The 24,109-nt window shown below is 38.3% G+C and overlaps 1 protein-coding gene across 4 annotated transcripts in view; it reads left to right on the top strand.

Annotated features, from left to right (window-relative positions):
• Positions 1–24,109, top strand: part of LAMA1 (laminin subunit alpha 1) — a 101,697-nt gene that overhangs the window by 21,542 nt on the left and 56,046 nt on the right. For all 4 annotated transcript variants that reach the window (XR_012622992.1, XR_012622991.1, XR_012622993.1 and 1 more), the window contains exons 4-13: positions 6,182–6,424; positions 10,957–11,136; positions 14,055–14,144; positions 14,608–14,725; positions 15,815–15,993; positions 17,058–17,163; positions 17,658–17,818; positions 20,757–20,897; positions 21,819–21,992; positions 23,575–23,676. Coding sequence is in view for 1 of the 4 variants with exons in the window: in XM_074821632.1 (XP_074677733.1) it covers positions 6,182–6,424; positions 10,957–11,136; positions 14,055–14,144; positions 14,608–14,725; positions 15,815–15,993; positions 17,058–17,163; positions 17,658–17,818; positions 20,757–20,897; positions 21,819–21,992; positions 23,575–23,676 (1,494 nt within the window). In the remaining 3 variants the exon portion in view is untranslated. The remainder of the gene's footprint in view (positions 1–6,181; positions 6,425–10,956; positions 11,137–14,054; positions 14,145–14,607; positions 14,726–15,814; positions 15,994–17,057; positions 17,164–17,657; positions 17,819–20,756; positions 20,898–21,818; positions 21,993–23,574; positions 23,677–24,109) is intronic.

Here is a 24,109-nt window from a genome sequence, read left to right as displayed (position 1 = left end):
CTGTAACTATATGTATTGTGGTATACCTTTAGCATTGGTACTTTTTTTACATTTCAAGCTTTGTGCATTAAATCTATCAAGTGGTGTATTAAAGTAAATATGTCCTTTAACATTCCTTGCCAGAATACAGAAGGTTTTCACACCCATTTGTGATGTGAAGAATGACCATCTGGTCATTATTTATGTTTTATGAGTAATTACCAGAAGTTCTAGTAGTAAGAAGAATGGGTTGTTTCCTGGATTTGTTACCAATGTACAGTTTAGAGGTATAACCCAGCAGTCGGGTCGGTGAGTGTTGGAACATAGCCTTGGCTGGCAAATATGGGGAAGATTAGTCCTTAGCTGGTGAAAAATGGCCTCGCTCCAACTTACCCTAGGTGAAGTTCTGACCACAGTCTGTGTCCTGTATTTGGCTCTGTTTTTTTCTTGGCTCAAAGTTGGAAGGGAGCAGAAGATATTCTTTCAGCTAATATTCTACCTTGCACTTAGTTTATTGAGTCTAAAACCAGCTAGACTGAAGAGCAGTTTGATGGAATCTTATTAAGAAAAGAGGGCTGGCTAATAAAATCAGTATCAAAATTGCTGTTTTGATCTTTCACCTTTGCAGGAGTCTGTGGTATTTATAACTAATGCTAAACATTTTGTGAGTGTAGCCAGTGGGTACGTCATGAGTTTTTAGCTCGCATGGATCATAACAACCAGCTACATATATTCTGATGTGCTTTTCAGTTATTCCAGGACTCAGATGTATGATAGTCTTTCCTTTTTTTTTTTTCTTCCTTCCCCCTTTCCATTAAAGGTATGGCAGAGATCCAGAACTGGGGAAAGAGTAGTTTAGCAATGAGGTGTAGTATTGATGCACAAGATACCAAGATTTGATTTATGACCTTGAGCTTCTTAGACTGGCAATTCTACAGAAACAAAATGCACATTAGCAGTTTTAGATAAAAACAGCATTTTTTGCCTGAATTTGACTCGTCTGAACAGCTACTTTGTGAAATTATAATGAATTAAAGTAAATGCTGACTATTATAAATGTCAGCAGTGTGCTTGGGCCAGCTGTAAAATATTTCTCTGTCACACCATTAAATGAAGAATACTTCCCTCAGTTTTATTACCGTGCTTCAGACTTCTAAAGGTATTTAAGGGTACTTTGTACTAGGCATATCAGAAAGGCACGAGTTTATATATCACAAGGTTCTTGAATTGTAAAGCAAGACCAGTTGTTCTTGGAAGACCCAAGTATCAGGTTGAGAAAACCTCTCCACTTCTGATTAAGTCATAGCTCATGAATTGTTTCATGAGAACTGGATTAACACTCAGAGACTGATGTAAGAGTAATTTGTAGTTTCTGCCATTAGAAAGTTAAAAAGAATGCAAATATTATAAAATGATTTGTACAGAGCCTTTATCTTGAAATCAGTTGGCAAGAAGAGATTTCTGTAAGGACAAATCCCTTGCTGATGTGAAAAGATATTATTCTGTTGACTTCACTGGACCAATGTTAATTTACTGTACATGGCAAGCTGCCTTAAAAGCCTTTTGTGGCTTTGTAAAACTAATAATGCAAGATTCAGGGTGCTCATCTGTACATTCTTACAATACACTTCTTGAGTAAAATTAATTTTTCTTCTATTCCAAAACAATGATTGAACATAATGAATCAAAATCCTGAAGAAAAGATAATTCAGGAGACTAGAAATTCTATTGGATTTAATTTATTTTGCACTTTTAGTATCAGAGACTCCTCAGAGCAAAATGTCACAAGCAATTGCTAGGCCTCACAATCTCTAGTAAGAGCCTGAAGCCATCTTTATTCCTTAGAAAGACATTTCTGTGAATGATACAGACTGTTACTCAGAGTATCTCTTCATGTAGTCTTCTACTCTTTGAGAGTTTGCACAGAATAATTTCAGACTTTTTGGACAGTAAAACAAAATCTGAGCAAGAGGCTTTTCTGGTAATCAGGTTTGTATGTGTTGACAGCACCGAACAGAAGGGATTTTGCAGTTTCACATAAAATGTGGACTAATGTTAGTTGTAATAAACATTTTCACTACAGGACTTGTCATGCTATTTTGTTTGAAGTAGCAGTTGGTACCTCTGGTCTTAGCAGCTTAAACTTTTCTGAAATTTAGAAAAGGAAAAATGTGTTGGGACTCATCTTTAATTTTTCACTTTTGGAATCTGGGGCTCAAATACTCATAGATACGAAAAACCAGAATCTTCCTTATTGTTGTCTCCATTTGTGTAAATTGAAAAGTATAACTGGGAGTTATTATCTAAAATGACTACCAGGAAAACTGTGCTTGCCGGGGCATGCATCTGTTGTGGGTTGTAGAGCGCTGACCGTGCCCTTGGAAATGGGGACTTTTGGCTAGCATCTGTTGCATGGCCACTGCTGGCTGAGTTTACAGTCTTGAGCAAAAAAAATATGCAAAACTTCCTGATGACTGAAGAGTTCATTGATAAATCTGTTTCAAGAATAATGCGCTTGGTGTTGATGGATATACATTCAGGGAAACAAGGTCTTTAGAAAGGCGAAATAAAGCAGAAGTGACTTGTTATGTTGGTATTGCTGCTATGAAGAAGAGGTTCTTCAGTACAAGTTTATTTGGCTGGTCTTTACAATAGGGATTGAAATGCCTGTAAAATGACACTTTTAATCTATGGCTGCTTGGGAATTGCTAACTTGCTTTGACTTGCCCTTTTTACCCTTGTAGCTCAATGAGGAAATGAGTTCTGGGAAAGCTATACAGTCAAATTAAAGTGTACAAATCATTAGCTCTTGCCACACAGCTCAAGTTTATCATGTGGCTGGTCAGTGGACGCTGAATGGATGTGAAAAGTAGTAAGAAACTGCCTTCGGTGATGTTCAAACCTGAATTTAAAAGTAAAAATCTGTAAAGAAGTGCTTTAAGGATACTGGAAAATCAGCTTGTGTTACATGGAGTTCCTGGTTCAGATCTGGTTTGGGTTGCAGAGGCTGTGGGGTATGAGGTCTGTGAAACCCCTGCCTGCTGACATTCCTTAAAATATCTTCATCTGCAGACACTGGGAAATCCCTTCCTCCATCTTTCTTCCCTTGCTTGGGAACATAATCCCTGAGAATATAACTCATATTGATGGGTTGTCTTGCGACTTCTTGACTGCAGGAACACTTATACAAAATCCTTTCATTTCGATATTTAACCTATGTTATTTCAGGGACTGACAAATTTTCCTGGTGTTGCTGATATTCATTATCCTGTGATTTACCTATGAAGTATTTTGGGGTACCTATGGTCTATGTATGTAAATGGAAGAGAGTTGCGTGGGTCTGGGGGAAAAGAAGGCAATGGTTTTCTACACTGTGCATACTTAAATGTTTATAGAACCATTCACTTATTTTCGAATGTCTCTTTTAGGTTTATAGTGACAAATATCTTCATTTCAGCTGTTGATGAACTGTAGGCATGCTGGAAAAATCAATCCCTAGATGCTTGAGTACCAAACGTGGCTGCTGTTTTTCTGGAAAAACATTGACTTGAAAAGATTAAATTTATTGAATTGTGCATTGAGTGTGTGCACAGTTGCTGAAAAATTTTTTATCTTTAACTGGCTTTTCTCTTCATTCCCCCCTCACCAAGAAACTTGATATTTAAAATAAATTTAACTTACATACTCTTGCGAATGTCTTTTATTTCTGCAGTAGTGGCTGCAGTTAGTTTGTGATAAAGGATTGCTCATTGTTACTAGTTGGAACTGGATTTAGAACTAGCTACATCAGCTGCAGACTATAATGGGTCTTGAAAAATCTCAATGTAATCAAAAGTAGATCATTTGTTGTTCAGCCAACTGTGTAATAAGTAGGGAAGTAGTTTAGTTGATGACAGCAAGCAGAGAGGAAAAATAAATAAATAAAAGATGTATAAGAGTTTTTGAGGAAAAATTTCTGCCATGGCACTGGAAAAAAATAGGGGTTCCAGTCTTGCCTCTTTTATGCATTTGAGAGAGATAATTGACTTCAAAGGAACTTGGAGCAGTTCCTAAGCTCCGTCAATAAAACTTCCCTAGTTTTAACACTTTTCTGCAGTTCTCTTCTGTGATGGAGAAAATACTCATAAAAGTGACTCTTGTCACATACAGCTGTCTTCAGATTAGGAGTACTGAATTCTGCTTGTGCATAACCAAGTGTAAAACAGGTATACAACTCAACTACGGCTAACGGAATCCACGAAATCCAGGTTGTACGTAGAGAATACAGTTGCTTGACTTGGAGTCTGCCTGAATTCTTTTCTTTTCCCTTTAAAAGCATGCGTTTTAGCATTTTTTTCAGTTGGAGCTTGTTGGCATGATGTAAGTCTTATTTAAAAGGGGCTTTTTTCTTCATGGAAGCTGGATTATAATTCTTGGTATTCACTTTGATCAAATTTTAAGATTGTGCTGAACAACAGGGCATTCACAGAGAAATTTTATTGCTAAGACTGTAAGGCAGTGACTAAACAGTGATCTGGCTTCTCTTTTTGTTTACTTCTGCTTGCATTGCTGAAATGTCATATAAATCAGTAAATAAAATTCCCAATTTGTGTAAATTTTCATATTCATTGAATCAACTGGAAATTTTCTGTCTGTACGTACTTCATGTTTCAAAGGATAAAACTGGAGTGCCTGAAAAGAAAATGAGACCAAGTGAATATCATGTTTATCATATCAAAACTGAGATAGTTTGACTTTAAGGTATTAAATCTAGTAAGTCATTTGAAGATAAGTATCACCAATTTTTTTCCTTCTCATGTCTGCAAGATCTCCTAAGCAAAGCTCTGTTCACTTAAAGAATGTTTTGTTTCAAAATTAGTTTCCTGAATTGCACACACAATGCAGTCACTGTTTATCTCTGTGTGTTTATTACCCCTTTTGACAAAATCAAACTTTGCTTTTATGTGGCAAGTGCTATTCCTGCTCTGTCTTTAATCTGTATTGCAAAAAGAGAAAAAAAATTGTAAATTTAAAATGTCTGAAAGAACTGATTTTGGCCACATTGGAGCACAACACAGTATTAATACTGTACATGCAGACAGGAATTATGGTGATTATATCAGCCAGGCAGTCTGCTCAAGTGAGAATACATACCTCTGAGATGGCTGAAAAATGTGGCATTTTTCTTTCATCTAAATGTGGCTTGATACTTTAGTGCATGTAAGACATTAAACTCCTATATAGAAATCTTATCAATTTGCAAAGACAGCCTTTTAAAGTGAGGTGATATAGTAGGTATGAGGTAAGGAAGAAGATTGTAGCTTTGCAGAAAGTGCATGTCAGTGTTAGTGTCTAACGCCATAGCTAGTTGGGGGCCGGTGCAGGTTATCTAGCTGCCGTGACAAGGTCATTTAAAAGGTGATATAAACTTTGTTACTGCCCTGCCTGCTCAGAGAAGTGCTGAACAGTGCTGTTATGTAGATAAGGATTTCACTCTGGACCCAGGATTGTTAAAAATATAGTCAAGATACCTGTGTAGATTAGAGAGTGCACATCTTAAAAGAGTTACTATTCTTAAATACGATTATTATGCTTATATTTGTCACATTCACATTAGTTGTCTCTGTGTATTTTCAGCAATGTCTGTAAATAGTCTTATGCTTAAATAACAGAATGAAAATGGAATGCACAGATTTTTAATATAGGTGTAAAAAGCTTATCAGAAATGCTATTACTGAGAGGATTAAGCTCCCAGCTAAAATGTGAAACAAAGAGTTGTTTGGGCTGCAGCTGTTTTGAAAAAAAACCCAACACACTTCTTTGAAGCCCTCAGTGGTTCAGAAAAGCTAAATAGCACATTGCCCATAGAAAGAATGTTATACCCAAGTAATCCTGAAATGTACAGTGTAGATGTAGATTTTAGCTATTACATTAACACAGAATGATGCACTGAATACATTGGGTTTTTTTAGTCACATAAAATGTTTTGTTGTAATAGTCAGAGTTTTGACAAAAAAAATATACATATTTCTGCTAGTAAAACATTAGACTGGCCTTTTGTCAAAAGTTTGTGCAAAAATTTTATCCAGTTAACTATACCAAATTCTACCCTTTCCCCAGGCAAACCATATACTGCTTTTAAAGTTTGAATTTAGTACCCAATTGGGTTTTAGTGGTCTTTTACAGCATGATGAAGTGTTAAAATTTTCTTGTATTTTTTTAGGTCTTTCAAGTTGCATATGTCATCATCAAAGCTGCTAATGCTCCACGACCTGGAAACTGGATTTTGGAACGCTCCATAGATGGCACAGAGTTCAGACCATGGCAGTACTATGCAATTAGCGATACCGAATGTTTAACTCGTTATAATATTACGCCAAGAATTGGGCCACCAACTTACAAGAGAGACGATGAAGTGATCTGCACCTCCTATTATTCCAGACTAGTTCCCCTGGAACATGGAGAGGTATGTTTGTTTTTGCATTTGCGGTTTGTGAGTAAGAACATGGACTGATAGCAATTTGAAAACATTTGAATTACAGTTACAGACTTCATCAACCCTCAGCACTACCAGATGATCTGTTATTCTTCTTTAATGATAACTATCTTTACATCATGTACCAGTATAGCAAACTTTAAAATGTTGAGCTGAAGCATGTCTTTGACTCTCTGTATTCCTGTTACTAAACTCTTTGTTCTCTCTCTTCACATAATTTGATGGTAGCTATTAGCTGTGAATTATTAGTTGCTTTATCCTGAAAGACTATAACAGAGGCTCTATGTTTTGCCAGGTTTTTCATTTAATAAAGAAAAACCCCTGTGTTAGGAACACCTGGTTGTGTGAGATAAAGCTGCAAACACTGTTGAAGTGCTCGGCACAGCTGGAACTCCTAAACAAGCTTTGGCATTATTTCAGGGATGAAGCATAATTAAAAGACCTACGAGTTGTGCAGTCTCACTGCTGATTGTTCTTTCTTTTAACAAACTCTATTCATGGTACTTGTGTAATTTATTACACAGAGGCAGCCACATAATGAAATGATACATTAAAACCAGCAGTTATTCTATTCTGTATGGTATAATGTAAGAGGGTGATAATAAATGCAGCGTTATGCCATGGAGAATGCTTAATAGAAGCCAATATGTTTTTATTTCTTGGTTAAAAAAAGACTGGAGTGTATTCAGCTAAGGGCTAAAGTGTGTCACACTTTCACGTGAACTTAAAACTGTTTCAGCAAGAAAAAAACAATGAAATTCAGTAACATCAAGTCCCATTCGATTTAATCAAATGTTTATTTCAGTGATGTAAGCATATACCCCACAGATCAGATGGAACAGACAAAGAAACTTAACCTGTCTCCACACAATTAAACAGAAAACCCTTAGGTTGACTGTGTATGAACAGTACCTCTTGTAATGTATGTCTGATAGGCCATACAACTCCAAACCCAGGAATGCCAGAGATTCAGTTTGGTGACATGTTTTTCTCATTTATTTTTCCTGATGTATACAGAATTAATTGGGTGACACTATCCAGAACATTGCTTTTTTTCTCAGTGCAGTAACATTAAAACATAAAAAATGACAGAATTAAATTGCTGTGTACTACATAGAATCATAGAATCATTTGGATTGGAAAAGACCTTTAAGATCATAAGTCCAATCGTTAACCTAACACTGCCAAGTCCACCACTAAACCACGTCCCTAAGCACCACATCTACATATCTTTTAAATACCTCCAGGGATGGTGACTCAACCACTTCCCTGAGCAGCCTGTTCCAGTGCTTTACAACCCTTTTGATGAAGAAATTTTTCCTAATATCCAATCTAAACCTCCCCTGGTGCAACTTGAGGCCATTTCCTCTTGTCCTATGGCTTGTTACTTGGGAGAAGAGACTGACACCCACCTCACCACAACCTCCTTTCAGGTAGTTGTAGAGAGTGATAAGGTTTCCCCCGAGCCTCCTTTCCTCCAGGCTAAACAACCCCAGTTCCCTCAGCTGCTCCTCATAAGACATGTGCTCCAGACCCTTCACCAGCTTCGTTGCTCTTCTTCAGACACACTCCAGCACCTCAGTGTCCTTCTTTTAGTGAGGGGCCCAAAACTGAACACAGTAATCGAGGTGCGGCCTCACCAGTGCCGAGTACAGGGGGACGATCACTTCTCTAGTCCTGCTGGCCACACTATTTCTGATACAAGCCAGGATGCTCTTGGCCTTCTTGGCCACCTGGGCACACTGCTGGCTCATATTCAGCCAGCTGTTGACCAACAGCCCCAGGTCCTTTTCCACTGGTCAGCTTTCCAGCTGCTCTTCCCCAAGCCTGTAGCATTTCATGGAGTTGTTGTGACTCAAGTGCAGGACCTGGCACTCAGCCTTGTTGAATCTCATACAGTTGGCCTCAACCCATTGATCCAGCCTGTCTAGATCCCTCTGTAGAGCCTTTCTACCCTCAAGCTGATCATCACTCCAGAATAAAAGCTGTCATTCACAAAGGACAGGCTGTTTCTTCATAAATGGAATGGCAAACAGACAGGAATATTCACTGCACAGGGTATCTCACAACCTGTGTTAGTGAATCTTGGCACCCTTTTGAAAATATGTATGTTTAGTGCTTTGTAATTGGTTCTGGCCAACCTACTGGACTTAAGTATGGGGCTATAGAAAGTCCCACAGATCAGCAGATCTCTACAAGTACCTGCCTTGTATCCAGCATTTTTTAGCATCCCAATGTTCTGCAGTCAGCTTGTAGTGCTCTGGTGGGAAAGAACTGGTAGGGTAAAAAGGCCACATGTCTAAATGTGGGTATTACTTAATAATAACATTTTTTGTCAAATCAGACACTTTGCCAGTTTGACTGCTAGATTTTTCACAGGTTTGAAAGGTATAGCTGCTCTGCTGCAAGTGCTGTTGTTTACCTGATTTATACTGCTTGAAGATCTGCTTCCAGAAATTTATAATGAAGTCAGGGCTCGTGATGAATTCCAAGGCTACAGTTGTTTGGAAATGGTCTTGAATTATGGAGGACAAGTAAGGCAAAAATATATGATATAGATATGTCGGTGTATACAAGCCACATATAAGCAATATATTAGGCAAATATAGCCATGTACATGGAGAATCATTCTTTTTCTTCCCTAGTGTCTTAGTCTCTATCCCTACTGTTTCTTCCTTTTCCTGCTAGGAAAGATTCTTCTGTTGTCTCTATAGAAATTATAGTGTATTATCACAGAATTTCTACTGGTCAAGCCAGTAGATAATTTTAGAATTAAAATGGGAATAATGTTTCACATTTCATCAGTTGAAGGCACTATTCATGAGTAGAGAGAGTATATATTACTAGAGAATGTAATTCCCATCAGAAAACGTGACTTCTGCATGAATACATTGCAGCCAGTTTGCCTAGAGAGAACAGACTGACATGGGGCATGTTCTCAGCTTTCAGCTGCATAAAACATGGGTACAAGGAGGAATAATCTGTTCTGCCTGTTGGTGACAGGATGGATGAAGTGGTCTGAAACTGCAACAAGGAAAATATGGTTTAGAGATTAGGGCTGGAATAGGATTGAAGGATTGTAGAGTTATCACCAACAGTGGCCAACAGGAACAGATTGGTGAAACATCTAACAAAAGTCTAGTAAATCCTGCTTTGGGGTAGGAAATGGACTAGAAGAAATCTCTGTGTTTCTGTGAGAGCTGAATATTATATATGGTGATGTTAATTTGCAGGATCGGACCTGGAAAAAGGTTTGGGTTTCGTAACGGTTATTCTGCAGTTGGAAAATGGATGATAGTTTCTGAATGGGCTATCAGAAAAGTGAAATTCTTTGAACACAGTATATTAGAATATTTAGAAGGAGTGGTAATAACCCATAGATGGCAAAATTATAACGTTGGAGTGTGAACTCCATTACCAGTGTCTGTTTGTATGTCTTTGAAATAACACAGTTACTGTCTAGGAAGCCCCTAGCCTCCACTACAGAATTAAGAATATTTAAAAAATAATAATAAAAAACCCTTTAATAATTAGAAATATTTTCAGAGGAAGAATTTAACAGTACTGGACAAGGTTGAAACTATGAATTCAAGAGTAGTATATGAGACAAAATTACTTTTTGTAAATGAGGATATATCATGCACTCTAAGATGTAGCTGACAAGCCCAAAGCGTGACCCCTTATTTGTTGTGGACACCAGGTGAACTGTTTAACATTTGTTTGTGGTCTGTAGGGTCTCATTTTTCAGTTTGTTTCATAAAACAGAGCAGGAACTGCATGGTCATATGAGACTAAATCATTGTGTGTTCCGAAGTTGCTTTGGAAAGAAGGAAGGGGCTGTTGCCAGACTAAGTTGTGCAGCTCAATACCAAAAGCCATCTTAGTGGGGCCAAGCGGGATTGTGCGATAAAGGTGGAGGCCAGATGGGTTGATTTGTGGTGGCAGCCCCTTGCTTTCAATCGTTATCTGTGTTGTGGCTTCACACTGTGCTCTCATGTCGCTGGGTACTCCTTGTTGATTGGGCAGCCCTGTCCCAGCAAGGCATAGGATTAATGACCCCAGGCTGAGCATGTGCACCATATTATGTTTTGCAGTAAGATCTTTACAAATTGCAGAGGAGAAGTCTGTAAGGGCAAAACTGTGCTTATGGCCAGAGTTACATGTTCCATCTCAATAAGGGAGAGGAAGGAAGAGCATGGGAACTAAGGACTAGCTTATGGTGCTGTTTTTCTCTTTATGCTATCTCCACAAAATCGAAGGAAATTTGAGACTATGATGAGATGAAAGTGGTGGTTTCAGAACTGTGTGAGTCAGGAAGCAGGAATTCTACCTGCAGGTAAAGGATGGCAAAGGAAAAAGAATTCCAGGTAGTTTAACACTTCACCAACCTGAGTTGTTAGAAAACAAGCTTAAGTTCTGTGTTTTTAATTCTCACACTAAGATGTTTGTTGTTGCAAATGAATCATAATTATGTTTATAACTAAGCCAGTCCCTCTTTCTAGATTCACACGTCACTGATCAACGGTCGGCCTAGTGCTGATGATCCTTCACAAAAGCTTTTGGAGTTTACTTCTGCACGGTACATTCGCCTACGACTGCAGCGTATTAGAACTCTTAATGCTGACCTCATGACTCTCAGCCATAATGATCCTAAAGAACTAGACCCCATTGTTACCAGAAGGGTAAGCTGATTGTTCATTAATGGTGTTCAGTATGATGAGATGGGAGAGCTTTTTCTGAACTATTTGAGGAGGAGGCAGTATTTGATCCTTGCCATTTACAGAGTTATTTTGATAGGTTGTTAAATAATTCTTGCTTTCCTTTTGATATTATTAACAGCAATACCTTGTCAGAAACAACTTTGAAAAAAATGCTTTTTAGAGGTTGTTTTTTATTTGTTTTCTTTTTGTTTTATTTGTTTGTGTAAATGATTTATGCTAGGAACAGTGTTTATAATGCTTTATCATCAAAATAAAAAATACAGTTTGGCTGATGGAAATGTCACTTGAGGTTGCTCTTGATGCAACTGCAGTACCTTTTCTGATGTATCAAGGATTTCAGGACCCAGTGCTTTGATTCATAAAAATAGTTATTTGAAAACCTTGCCATTGTGAATTTTGGTGTCAGATGAGACTTTTTTCATTTTTTTAAGGCTGTTGTAATCAATTGTTTTAAAGCCCATGAATTAATAATAATGTAAAACACTTGGATAGAATTTTGAGAGTATTAACTGATCTTTGCACATTTGATATTGAAACTGGGGAAACTGAGGCACCAAGCACTTAGGGTAACTTCTTCAAGCTCTCAACAGAAATTCAGTATTGAAACCCCTAATAACAGTACCTACAATGACTAACTTCTGCAGTATTTCTGCTTTGTATTCTGCCATTTGACCCTCTTCTTAATTTGCCTGAGACCCATAGCTTAGGACAACAGTGGCTTCAAGTTTTTCTATGAAGGTAGGCTTTCTGATGAGGACAGAAGAATATGAGAAACGTTTGTTCTTCCCCTTCCTCTTTCCTCTTTGCCTCTACAGAAGAACATCTGTAAGGCAGCTTCTCCTTGCACAGCAACAGGACTGTTGCAATTTGTGGCTTCTCTGATACAGGCAATCCTTGTGCATTGACACTGCTTTTATGAGGTCTGGCTGGATAGCTGGGTACAGAAGGGAGAAAGGAACTCTAATTTAGTCAGGGTTTGGTGGGTACTTTCAAGGCAGCCCCACTCTTATCTCAGTCATAGAGGTGCCTGTTCAGCTGCAGCATTTCTAAAGCATAAAATCTGGATGTTCTGCTTCTTCTGTCTGCCCCATATGGGAACTGCTAGCCTGGAGACTGCAAGCACGGAGTATTGGACAGCTGCTCCAGCTGTGCCTTGCTGGCCATAGGGAAATGGTTAATGCACAGCCTGAGCAGGTGAGATGTTCCCATAAAGCAGGCTGGTTACATTTAGGTCTGTTGATAGTATTGTAATACCAAGAAATACACCCTAAAAAGAAAGGCTCGACACGGAAGCATACAAACATACAGCTGAGAAACAAGGCTGTTGAGGACAAGTATTGCCATTGCTTTTGTAACACACAGAGTTGTGCAATCTGGAGTTTAGTACTACCCCACCTAGCACTAATTGAGCAGTTTTGCATGAAAGACTACTCATCTTCATCTTTGGAAGATGTGGATTTTATTAGGCAGGGTTCCCAAATTCTGTTATCTCACTTTGTGTCTCACTGTGCAACCAGCTACAACCAAGATAATCACTTCCAGCTTTCTAGACTGTGTTTTTATTGTTTTTGAAGACTTTACATCCAGTTGTTGATACCAATTGTGTTTAGTTTTTGTACATAGTCTTGTAAAAGGGCTGATGAAGTTTTCAACAGCACCTTTATTTCTGTGTTCTATTTATTTCTGTCTGTAGCTTTTGATTAGCATTGGTCTCTTGTTCAGCTTCAAGCTGCACACAGCTGCTGTGAGCCATACACTGTGAGTTTTAAGAAAACAAGACAGAGGAGATGAAGCAGGGAATGCAGTGAGAAATACAGCTCTGCTTTTGTCCTCCTTTTCTCAGTCTGGACCTCCTTCTCTATGGTTGAGGCCCTACTGTTCATGATAAGTCCCTGAATTTTTCTTGTAATTCAAGCCCATAATATTAAAAAAAAACCCCAACACTAAAATACTGAGCATAAGGCAAAATTTAAAAACAAAAAATTAAGTATGAACTCAAAGAAGCTAGTTTGCTCCAGCTTCAAGATCCTTCAAAGAAATAACAGTCCAGGAGTCAGCATGTCTGACCACCCAGGGCCACCTCCTTTTCCTGAACCAGATGACTGTAGGGTTGTTAGGTCTAAGGGTCTTGAACTCTTTCCTTAGAAGTATCCTCAAAAAGTGTTTCTTTTTCATTCCTCTGTAGTACAATACTTCCCAGGATACAAACAGGCCAACCGTGTTGATACTGCAGCTGTAAATGAACCCAGATGGTCATTTCCTGCCTCTTCCTTGCCTTGAAAATTAAATCCTTTCCTTATGTATGTTGCTTTTTCCCACCACCTGGCAATATTAATGGATTGGACTCTGCTGTATCACCAATTTTTAAGCTAAGAATTTGGATAGAATAATACATTGACTACCCAGTAGTAGCAAAGAATTGGTCTGGAAGAGAGTGCACAAACTGGTTTTAATGGGGGGCAGAGTTCCCATTTTAAGAAAGCTGACTCCTCAGACTGAAATTAAAACATAGCAATATGTTATACTTAGTGACTTCGTATAGGGTGAAAAAATTATTTTTTTTAGAAGTGAATTTTGGCTGAAGTCACATTTGGTGGTCTTTCCTGAAGCTGAGGAACTGTGCTTACTTAAATTTAAAATTCAGTTACTGTTTTGTACCAGTGAGGAAAAACATGGCGGGGAAAAAATTATAATCACAAAATGGAAGGCTTCCCCAAGTGGCAAAAATGCAAAGCTTCTTTTCTTTTCAAGTATTTATTTTATTTTTCAAGTCACAGAATAGTCGAATGCTGGTATTTTATTTTCCAGGGTTGGGGGAAAGCTGTAAATACATGTAAATGTCTTTTATTCATCCCCTTTTCAACTTTGTTGTTTTGTAGTACTACTATTCAATAAAGGATATCTCTGTTGGTGGTATGTGTATTTGTTATGGTCATGCTCGAAGCTGCCCTCTGGATGAAATCACAAAGGTATTCTTTAATCTCATTAATTTATTTTCACAAAACAGTTTTTCCAATTTAAAAAAAAGGACTTTGCCTACTGAGGATGAGAAAGAGGAGGATAAAAGAGGTCTTATGATATGATGCACACAAATTGTTTGCTATAATTTTCTTCCTTTTCTGTGCAAGCATATCTGGGTGTCTGGTAATGTACCCTTCTTGAAGTATGCTCTTTGGCATTAAATTTAAAAATTCAAGGGGCACAACAAGAAATAGTCTCTTTTGCACCACAAGTAGATTTGTGCCTCCTGTTCTAGAAAGGCTATTCCGCAATAGTTGATATAGCATGGTTGAGCAGCCCAATGCTAATTGCAGGATATTTGTGGGTCTTGACATTTTTTAGAGTAAGTCTGATATTAGGCAGACTTTTGGCAACATTCATTGAATTATCCATTAAAAATGTTTCAAGAAAGTGAATTTTCTTTGTTCTTAGAAATTGCAGTGCCAGTGTGAACACAACACGTGTGGAGAGAGCTGTAACAAGTGCTGCCCAGGCTACCACCAGAAACCATGGAGACCAGGAACCATTTCTGCAGGGAACAAATGTGAGAGTAAGTATGCACAGAGGTTTAGATAGTTTCATAAAGGCTTACTTTCTCATTTTGAGGTTGCTTTTCATACAGAATCATACTAGTTCCCAAGAAAAATCCACAAACTGTTAACTGTCTTCACGGGATTGTTTAAAGGTAGAGGACCTACTTCTAATCACAACTGTTAAGAACGTTTTAAATATTCTATCCAATATGACTCCTTGGCTAGTGGAGTTGTCATGTAGTAAAGCTTTCAGAGTCTCTTTTTCAAAGACACTTGAGGATTTATTACACTCCTGTAAAAACTAGCAGATTTGCATCAATCATTTTGTTAGCTACTTGAAATGCAAATTTTTTACATTGATCATAAATTTTGTCAGATAAACAACTTTGTTCTGATAACAAGAAAGAAACTCCTTATGGGCCAATTACATTTCAGATTGCCTGATAGATTGACTTAAGCTGTGCCAGTATGGCCAAATGTGTTGCTAAGGCTAGCTAGTGCATTTTTTCCTCTTCACATCGCTAATGCATAGCACAAACTGCAGAGAATTAAGAACCTATTAGATAAAATTTACAGTTGCAAATAGAAAAGTAGTCTTTTTAGTTGAAGTCTTTACACGAGACTTAATGTCACTTTTTGGAAAGTAGGTGTTTATGACTGTTTGGACTGAAGTATCCTCTCACCTAGATCACATTTATACTTGTGTACTGGCATTGTTGACTTTTCAGACTTCTGTCTAATAATACAAATAAGAGAAGACTTAGGCAGACTTTCTTCTGTAATGCAGAAAATGAAAGAACAGTTATTGCTAACAGCACACAACACTATCGACATCAGTCCTGACAGGATTGTCTTAGTGGGATCTATGGAATACTGTTAAAAACAGTGCTATTAAAGTGGTGACAGTGGTTTTGAAATGTGCTTATTTGCTAAGAAATATAGTGTATCAAGACTGCTGAAGCATATTGCATGGTTATAGGGAAAAAAGCACACTTGAGATGATTTGGTATGCTCTTCTACTTCCATTTTCCACTTCGAAAAATGTCAGTGTTATAGGAACTGTTATACAATGTAAATAAATGGATTTCTTTTCCATTCCTTTTCAGAGTGCAACTGTCATAACAAAGCAGAAGATTGTTATTACAATCAGAGTATTGCAGATCAGAAAAGGAGCATGGATATTCATGGCCAGTATATAGGAGGGGGTGTGTGTTTAAACTGTACTCAGCATACTACGGGGATCAACTGTGAAATGTGTGCTGCTGGATATTTTAGACCACACAAAGTAAGATTTTGAAAATACCATTCTAATGTTTGGGTTTTTTGATCATTGTAGAACATGTGCTGTCTGAGCCTGTGTGCTTTCCAGTTTACTGACAAGTGTCACTCTTTGGAAAAATGACCTAAACTCCACAAAAGACATTTGTTAAGATGTGACTAACAGAGTTAAAAATATGAACTTCCTGCAGTGTTAGAGGTCTCTCTATAATGAGACATACTGAACTAAATTTTTACTCCACAAGGTCTTGCATTGGCAGGGTCATGCATATTTTGGAAAAGCCGTACTTTAGAAATCCAGCATAAATTGGTGCAGAGAGCAAAGGTGAGTCTGTAGAGGTATGGTTAAACAGCAGGTACAGGTCATCCAAAGTAGTAAACATTGGGGTCAGAGATTGTCAGATTCACTTGCTGTAAGAACCATCAAAGAAAAGTCTTCAATCAACTCATAGCCAATAAATGTGTACGAAGAGGTCATTACCGATTTGTTTTACATCTTAGGCACCTCAAAGGAAAATTTTCCCAGAAAGAAAATAAAATCCTTGCCATATGAATCACATTGCCTTGTATTTCAAAGATGTATAGATCATGAAGTCAGAATGAATCTTCATGAACAGATAATCTCTCCTCCCACTGAACACAGAGCCAAGGATTTCTTTCATTTCCTTCCTCTTTGAACCAGAGTATCTTTGCAGAAAGCATCCATTCTTGTCTTAAACATTTCCATAATCTTTGGCAAGCCATCACAGTGGTTAATTGCTGTTACATTAAAAAAAATAGTCTATTTATGCTAAATGTGTTAGGCTTCAGTTTCTAGACATTAGCAGTTACTACGCCTTTGTCTGTGCTATTGAAGACCAAATTTTGCTTCCACATTTAAGTTTTTTCTAGGCTGCAATTCCCTGATCTTCTGTTTGCTAAAATTGAACTAGTCCCTTGATCTATTGCTGCATATTAGCTTTTTCAGTCTTCATTTGTATTAGTTCCAGTGATCCCAGACAAGAAACAGATGTAACCTTACTTTTCCCAGTTAATAATTTGAGAATTTGACAGAGAACATTTGTTTTGTAGGTTTCTCCCTATGAGGATCACCCCTGCTATCCCTGTGGCTGCGACCCATTTGGCTCTCTGAGTTCTGACTGCGTTAAAGATGAGCACCATTCTGACTCACAGCGTGGTAAGGGAGCAGGAGGCGCCTTTTCTCTAAACCTCGAATCTGTCTATATTTCTGGACATTGAAGTTTGAGGGAACACTATCTACTTGTGAATGGCTGACAGGTACCACTTCAAAACAATGGTAAATATTTAGGAAGAAAAGGTGAGGCATAACATACTCCTAGGATTTTAAGGTATGTCAGGTCCCTGAGTGTGTTCTTATGTGGGGGTGGTGGGTCCTGACTATGTACAACAATGTGAAGGATTGAGATCTAACACTGTTGTTTATGAATGCTGTTACAGCTGTCACAAAATCCATTTTGCTGCAGTTTCTGTGCATCTGGTACTCTAAGCATGAAAAATAGATGGTGAGACTGACATGCCAAGTATCTGTGTGGAATATGACATGGAGCGTAATAAAAAAGGAATACTAAATTACTTGCACTCTCTGAGACATGTTGAATCCAGCCTACTGCCTGCCTTTATTTCTTTCTTTCTCTGTTTTTGCTTTTCAAGGGACTTGGCCAGGTCAATGTCAATGCAGAGAAGGTTACACAGGAGAAAAATGTGATCGTTGTGCATTTGGGTATCGGGGCTATCCAAACTGCCTGCGTTGTAACTGCAGCCTGATTGGTAGCATTAATGACGATCCATGCACAGAACCTTGTCTTTGCAAAGTGAGTATTAAACTGTCATTTTTTGTTTAAAATTGAATCTGTGGATTGATTTGTAAACTCCTTCTTAATAAGGGAAATTACTTTATTAACTGGAGAGATCACTCCTTTTACAGGAAGTAACCTGGTGTAACTGTACACCTGACAACCTGGAACTTAAAATTGCTAACTATTCTCTGTACTGAAAACCAGGATGATTTATGTTAAATAGTTCTGTATGTTAGTGATACACCTTTTTCTATATTAGTGGGCCAGACTGGCATTAAAATTAATGCCCATGTGAGTGTGAGGGAGAATCACAGAGACAATGACAGTATGCCTAGCTGGGTTTGGTTTTAGGAGAGAGCTTATACTTCTCTTCAAAGTCACTGATTTTTTTGTAAAGGATGTGTTTATAACATCTGCTTTGTGTGAAGAAACAGCATGCATTTTGAAAGAACTATTGGAACAATTGCATTAGATGTATGTATGAAATATGATTTAGTTTGATATGATTTGATTACAAAGTGTAAACCATAAAAAATGTTAGAAAGCAGTTTTGCAGCCTTCTTTTATTTTCTGGTAAATATCCAAATGCCTTCAAATATCTTGCAGCTGTAGATTCTGCTGAACTTTATTACAAATCTGTGTGTCAATATTTAAAGAGGTTACACTTAATTTTCTGAACCAGATGTTAGCTAGTGGTTTATGGTACTTTGTGGCAAAGTATGACAGTGAACAGGAGCCAAAAAAAAAGTGGTTTTTTGACAATTTTTCTGAAACTTCTTAGTCCTATTGCATAATTTATCTGATCCAAAATATCAAACATATAAATAACCAGAGTCTGGAAGAAAGAAATAGCTCCAATGGCCAATTAAAATACAAAAAAAGAGATACAACCATTTTGCCTGATTTTGAGCTAGAGTAACACTATATCAGCCAATGCAGCTAACTGGTGAAAATTTTAGTATAAACTGCATGAGAAACTGTCCCCTTTTAGTGCTGTTGTGGGCATGAGCCTGGCAAACAGAATTTTTAAGCCAGATCATTGAGAGTGTCACCAGCCAGCAGCCCACCTATAGAGGTGAAAGGAAGGAAGGAGAAAAGTTGTGTGCTCCAAATATGAAATGAAGGAGGCGGGATTTCTAAGCCTGTGTAGTCTCTGTGAACACAGCAGTGCAAGCTATTCCTTTTTATACTCTGAATTTCATCATATTTCATCTTTTGTGAAACAGAGCTCTTGAGGTCTAGTCATTGGGTAAGATTTTATTTTTTGTTAAAAAATAAATAATAATTTCTTTCTGATAATGTTACAAAGTGAAATGTGTGATCTAAGTGCATTCTGAAGACTGAGACAGCTTTTTTATTAAAGCTGAAAAGATCATACAAATACTATTTCTGTAAAAATCAAAGATTTTAAAATCTCATTATCTCAGGAGGCCCTTTGCCTGAGATTTTTCCCAAGTTTGGTTATTAGCAAATAGAAAGCACTCATCCTCAGCCTTTGAATCAGAGCTGGGATCATAAGTTTTTCATATGGTTTGCAATAACAGTTTGTACTTTGCTTACAAAAGCACATAACCTACCTGTTTAGAGAGGGCTTATGTGAACTTCACATGCCAAACACTAGTCTGGAAGAAGAGACAGTTGGTAGTGTTGCCACCAAAGGTCTCAGATTTCTCTTTGGTAAGCCTGAAATTTGCTCCATGGGACCAAATCTGATGTAGGTCTGGAAACTGCAGTGACTCTTTTGGTTGAAGTGAAGTTTCCCTGGTAACTGCTTCTGAAAGCAAAATTTGATCCACGGGCTTTGCATTTCAGGTTGCAATGCAGAGCTCATACAGGCTTCCTCAAAATAGCAAGACAGGTATGCTTCACTGTATGTCCTGCAGTTGTCCTGATGTCCTAACCATATATATCAGGGAACTTTACAGAGCACCTCATAAAGTTCTCTTTGCCTTTGTAGTGGAGTTTTCCCATAGTGGAAACCAAAGGTTGGGATGAAGGAGTTACATGTGTCCAGGTCTTGTCCTGATAGGAAGCTAGGGCATGATCAGAATCTTGTCCCTGGCAGCAGGAAATGTTCTGTATCTTACTGTGTAGAAATACCCACAGAGATCTACTATTTACACAGCTTTGTGGGCATTTACCGAATATTTTATCTACTGGTCAGCAAAAATTGTCTAATCTTTTTGAATAAATAACTACATATTGTCTGTAAATTTTACAAGAAAAAAAATGGGTGCACTGGTTTGGATTTTCCAACACACACCCCTGCTGTAAATTCTACATTAAAAGAGGTATGTAGCAGTATGCTCTGAACTACCCAATTTCCATGGTAAGAAGGCAGTAGGCCAGTAAAAGGAGCTAAAGGGGAGTGGAGCACCTCTACTTTTGGAGTAGGAGTTTCTGGACCTTAGCCAGAACATATTAGGAAGAAGAGCTGCCAGCAAGCGTTAAGTGTGTGTGGTGTTCCTCCAGGAAGAGGGGCAGCAGTGGTGAGGATCACAGTGTAAATATTAATAGATGGCTAAGGAACATTTGTCTTGAAGCTGGCTGTGGTAACTGCAGGAGCCTGGCCTTAAAGGTGATCTGTATGCAGACCATCTGGATTCAGTAAATATGGGAACTTTTCTCCAGAGCAATCTACAGATTCAAGCTATGAGAGAAGCAGACTGGCAGGCTGGCAGAAGCTTTTCAAACCCTGCCTGTGTCCTGAAATTTCACCGCAATAGAGCCCTTGCCAAGGCATGTTTAGGTTTTGATGAACTGGCAAATTCTGATGAATTTTTCTAATCAGTTTTAGTTTTAAGCTCTGAGTCTTATTCAATAATCCTGCTGTGCTGAAATCTGTTTTCTTTTATAACCTTCTGAAAGCTGTTATGCCTACATCCCACCTAATCCACTGTATTTGTTACCATAATAATGCTGATGTGAAACAAATGTTATATGTTATTGACAGGAAAATGTAGAAGGTGAAAACTGTGATCTCTGTAAACCAGGATTCTACAATTTGCAAGAAAGAAATCCCCAGGGCTGCACAGAGTGTTTCTGCTTTGGGGTTTCTGATGTCTGTGACAGCCTAACATGGCCCATCAGTCAGGTATTTCATGACCTAATATTCTTTCCTCTGGCAGCTGCAAAATGTACCATATTTCTCTTTGACATACACCCAAGTTAACTGCAACTTCTGGCATGTGTTTTCTTACAGTGGAATGGATTTTCAGTGTCACTCAGCAGCTCTGAGGTAGTCAGTGTGTCATCCCAGTGCAGGCTTTGGCCCCACTGACTTGCAGTAATATCAGAAGCACTGGGTAGTGGGTGCTGTGATAATGCACTGGAAAAATGCATTTTTTTTCTGACCTTGTGCTGTTAAGTTTTTTTGCATGTTGAAGAGATGAACCCAAACCTGTTTCCTTGCTCTGATACCTGTTGAGCAAGGCTAGAGTGACCTGTGGCAATAATGCCAATACTCTTTCTTAGAAAGCAGAGTGGTTGTAAATATCACTGTCTTCTGAATAGACATTTATTGACTTAGGGGTATCTTTGCAGAGCTAGTTACGCTTTAGTCCCGTGTTTTGTGTGCCAATAAAAACACATCAAGTTGACTGAAATTCTAAGATGCTTGTATAAAACTCTTTCAGAGAGAACAAAGTTTTCTCATATTGCTCCCTCTTCTGGGGACTCTGGATTTAGCTTCCCTCCAGTTCGCTCAACCCTATCTATAAATGGGGACAACAGACCTCAAAGCCGTTGAAGTTCTGTAATTCTATCTCAGGGAATTACATAGGTATAATAATAATTTTATTGGGAGGATGAAAATCACACTCATTATATTTTTGTTCCCATCTAATAGAGAGGTAGAGACAATCCTAGGCTGAAGTGGCATATTTACGTGTATTGGATGTCAGACTGGGCTAATGAAAGTGTTACAGATCCATCAGTTTGAATGAATATCTAGGGAGGTGTTAAGTGTCAGTGACACAAAGCCTGACTCCATTAATAATACTCTTCTTTTTTGCAGATATCAGACATGACTGGATGGCTTGTTACTGATCTGTATAATGCCAGGAGTGTGCAACCTCAGAGAAGCCCATTTGATGGACCCCGTCAAATAAGTATTAACAACACTGAGGCTGTGAAAGTACTGAAACATACTTATTACTGGTCAGCACCTGAGACATATCTAGGAAATAAAGTAAGTTTTCAACTAGAATCAAAACTCCTTTATAGTTCTCTATTTTAATCATAACATAACTGCTTTTAGTATATAGTTTCTCTAATTAAAAATGACACATAAACCCCAGTATTATCAGACTTCCCAATCTATCTCTCCTCTTCAAGTCAGTGTTCCTGGCCAGACATTACCAGTACCCTCTTCTTACTCTTTGATCTCATTCATCTCCCTGCTTCTTTCTCTGCCTGTCCTTGACACAATATAATCTCTCTTTTTTTATTCTCCTGACTGTTACTAATTTATATGCTCACATTCCCCATACTCTTGGCTCCTATCCCAAAGCTTACACCCTTCACACCTTGTCCGATACAGTAGACAGGACCATTGAATTTCTCTTGCCTGCCTCTTGGCAATCTCCCATTTCACGTTAGTTTCCAACAAACTAGTCTTTAATTTTTGCCTTGGTTACTATCTAAAGCTCTGAGTCTCCCTTTTTTTCAGCAGAATCATGGAATAGTTGAGGTTGGAAGGGACCTCTGGAGGTCATCTTGCCCAACCTCCCTGCTCAATCAGGGTCACTTAGAGCAGGTTAGGTTGCTCAGCACCATGTCCAGAGCTGTTTCTGAGCAACTCCAAGGATGGAGACCTCACAACCTCCCTGGGCAACCTGTGCCAGCGTTCGGACATCCGCACAGTAGAAAAGTGTTCCCTGATGTTCAGAGGGAACCTCCTGTGTTTCACTTTGTGCCTATTGCCTCTGGTCCTGTCACTGGGCACCATTGAAAAAAGCCTGGCTCTGTCCTCTTTGCACCCTCTCTTCAGGTGTTCGTATATACTGATGAGATCTCCGTGAGCCTTCTCTAGGCTGAATAGTCCCAGTACTCTTAGTCTTTCCTCATATGAAAGATACTCCAGGCTCTTAATCATCTTAGTGGTCCTTTGCTGGGCTCTTTCCAGGATGTCCATCTCTCCCTTATACTGGGAAGCCCAGAACTCAACTCAGAACTCCAGCTGTGGCCTCACCAGTGCTGAGTAGAGAGAACCTTACAGCCTCATCTTTAATTATTTTAAGTCTCTTTGCCCATGCAGCCCTTTTTCTTAGTATGGTGACACAATAAATGAAAATGAGTCTCAGAAGTGTAACATTAGGAGTAGTTTTACACAGGTCAACACTTGCTCAAATTCTGATCTCTTATTTAATATGTCTAACTGTTGGTACTACTCTTTAACTTGCTTTGAAGTAGGCAGCAACAGCTGTTGGCTAAGAAGCCTGTAAGGTGGAATATGGAATATGAATAACTCCAACGTGCTGTGCCCCTTGGCTAAGACAGTAGCGTAAACCTCTGCAGTTTGTTGGAAGTCCTGTAGGTGTTTCAATGAATGAGGGCACTTCTCCGAATCCTCTGTAGAGCATTCAGATAGCTTTCCCCACCTGCACAGCAACAAACCAGTGTTTGTCCCTGTGCATGTTAAATTTTCCATGGAAAGTGGTATTTGTAAACCATGTACGCCTATAATTTGGACATTGTACTGTGCCATGTCACTTCTTTGTGTTGGTTGGAGGTTATCGTGTTGTTAAGACTTTGCTTTTTGTTAATTTCAGCTCACAGCTTTTGGTGGAGACTTGAAGTATACAGTATCTTACGACATTCCAATGGAGAGTGTGGACAGTGATATAGTATCTAGTGTGGATGTCATCATTCAGGTGGATTTTTTTTCAGCTTGTTACTGTTCAGACATTATTAGGAATCTACGAAGGGGTTAAAAAAAGGAAAATAAAATAATATTTCTATAGTAGGAGTTTTGTCAATTTTAAGTCCCTTTAAAAGTCACTACCAAGATTTTGTTACTAACTCATTTCTCTGATTTTCTGATCCATTTGTCTGAAATTCTAGCTATACAATACTAGTTTTAATTTATAAATACCTGAATTTTAACCTATGTGTAAACAGGTGAGGTGGTCATTATCAAATGTACAATGCTCTGTTTACAATCAAAACTACAATAAGCTGAAAGGACTTGTATTTATGAAACAGATGAGTGTTCTTGCTTTTCTAGATTTATGTTGCAGTTAAAAAGTAAGGCTCTACACTGAATCCAGGCACCTCCAAAAAAGGTTTAATTTGTAATACATACTT

Source organism: Strix aluco, chromosome 1, assembly GCF_031877795.1.
Source record: "Strix aluco isolate bStrAlu1 chromosome 1, bStrAlu1.hap1, whole genome shotgun sequence".
Lineage (NCBI taxonomy): Eukaryota > Metazoa > Chordata > Aves > Strigiformes > Strigidae > Strix > Strix aluco.
This window is presented reverse-complemented; position numbering and strand designations above follow the sequence as displayed.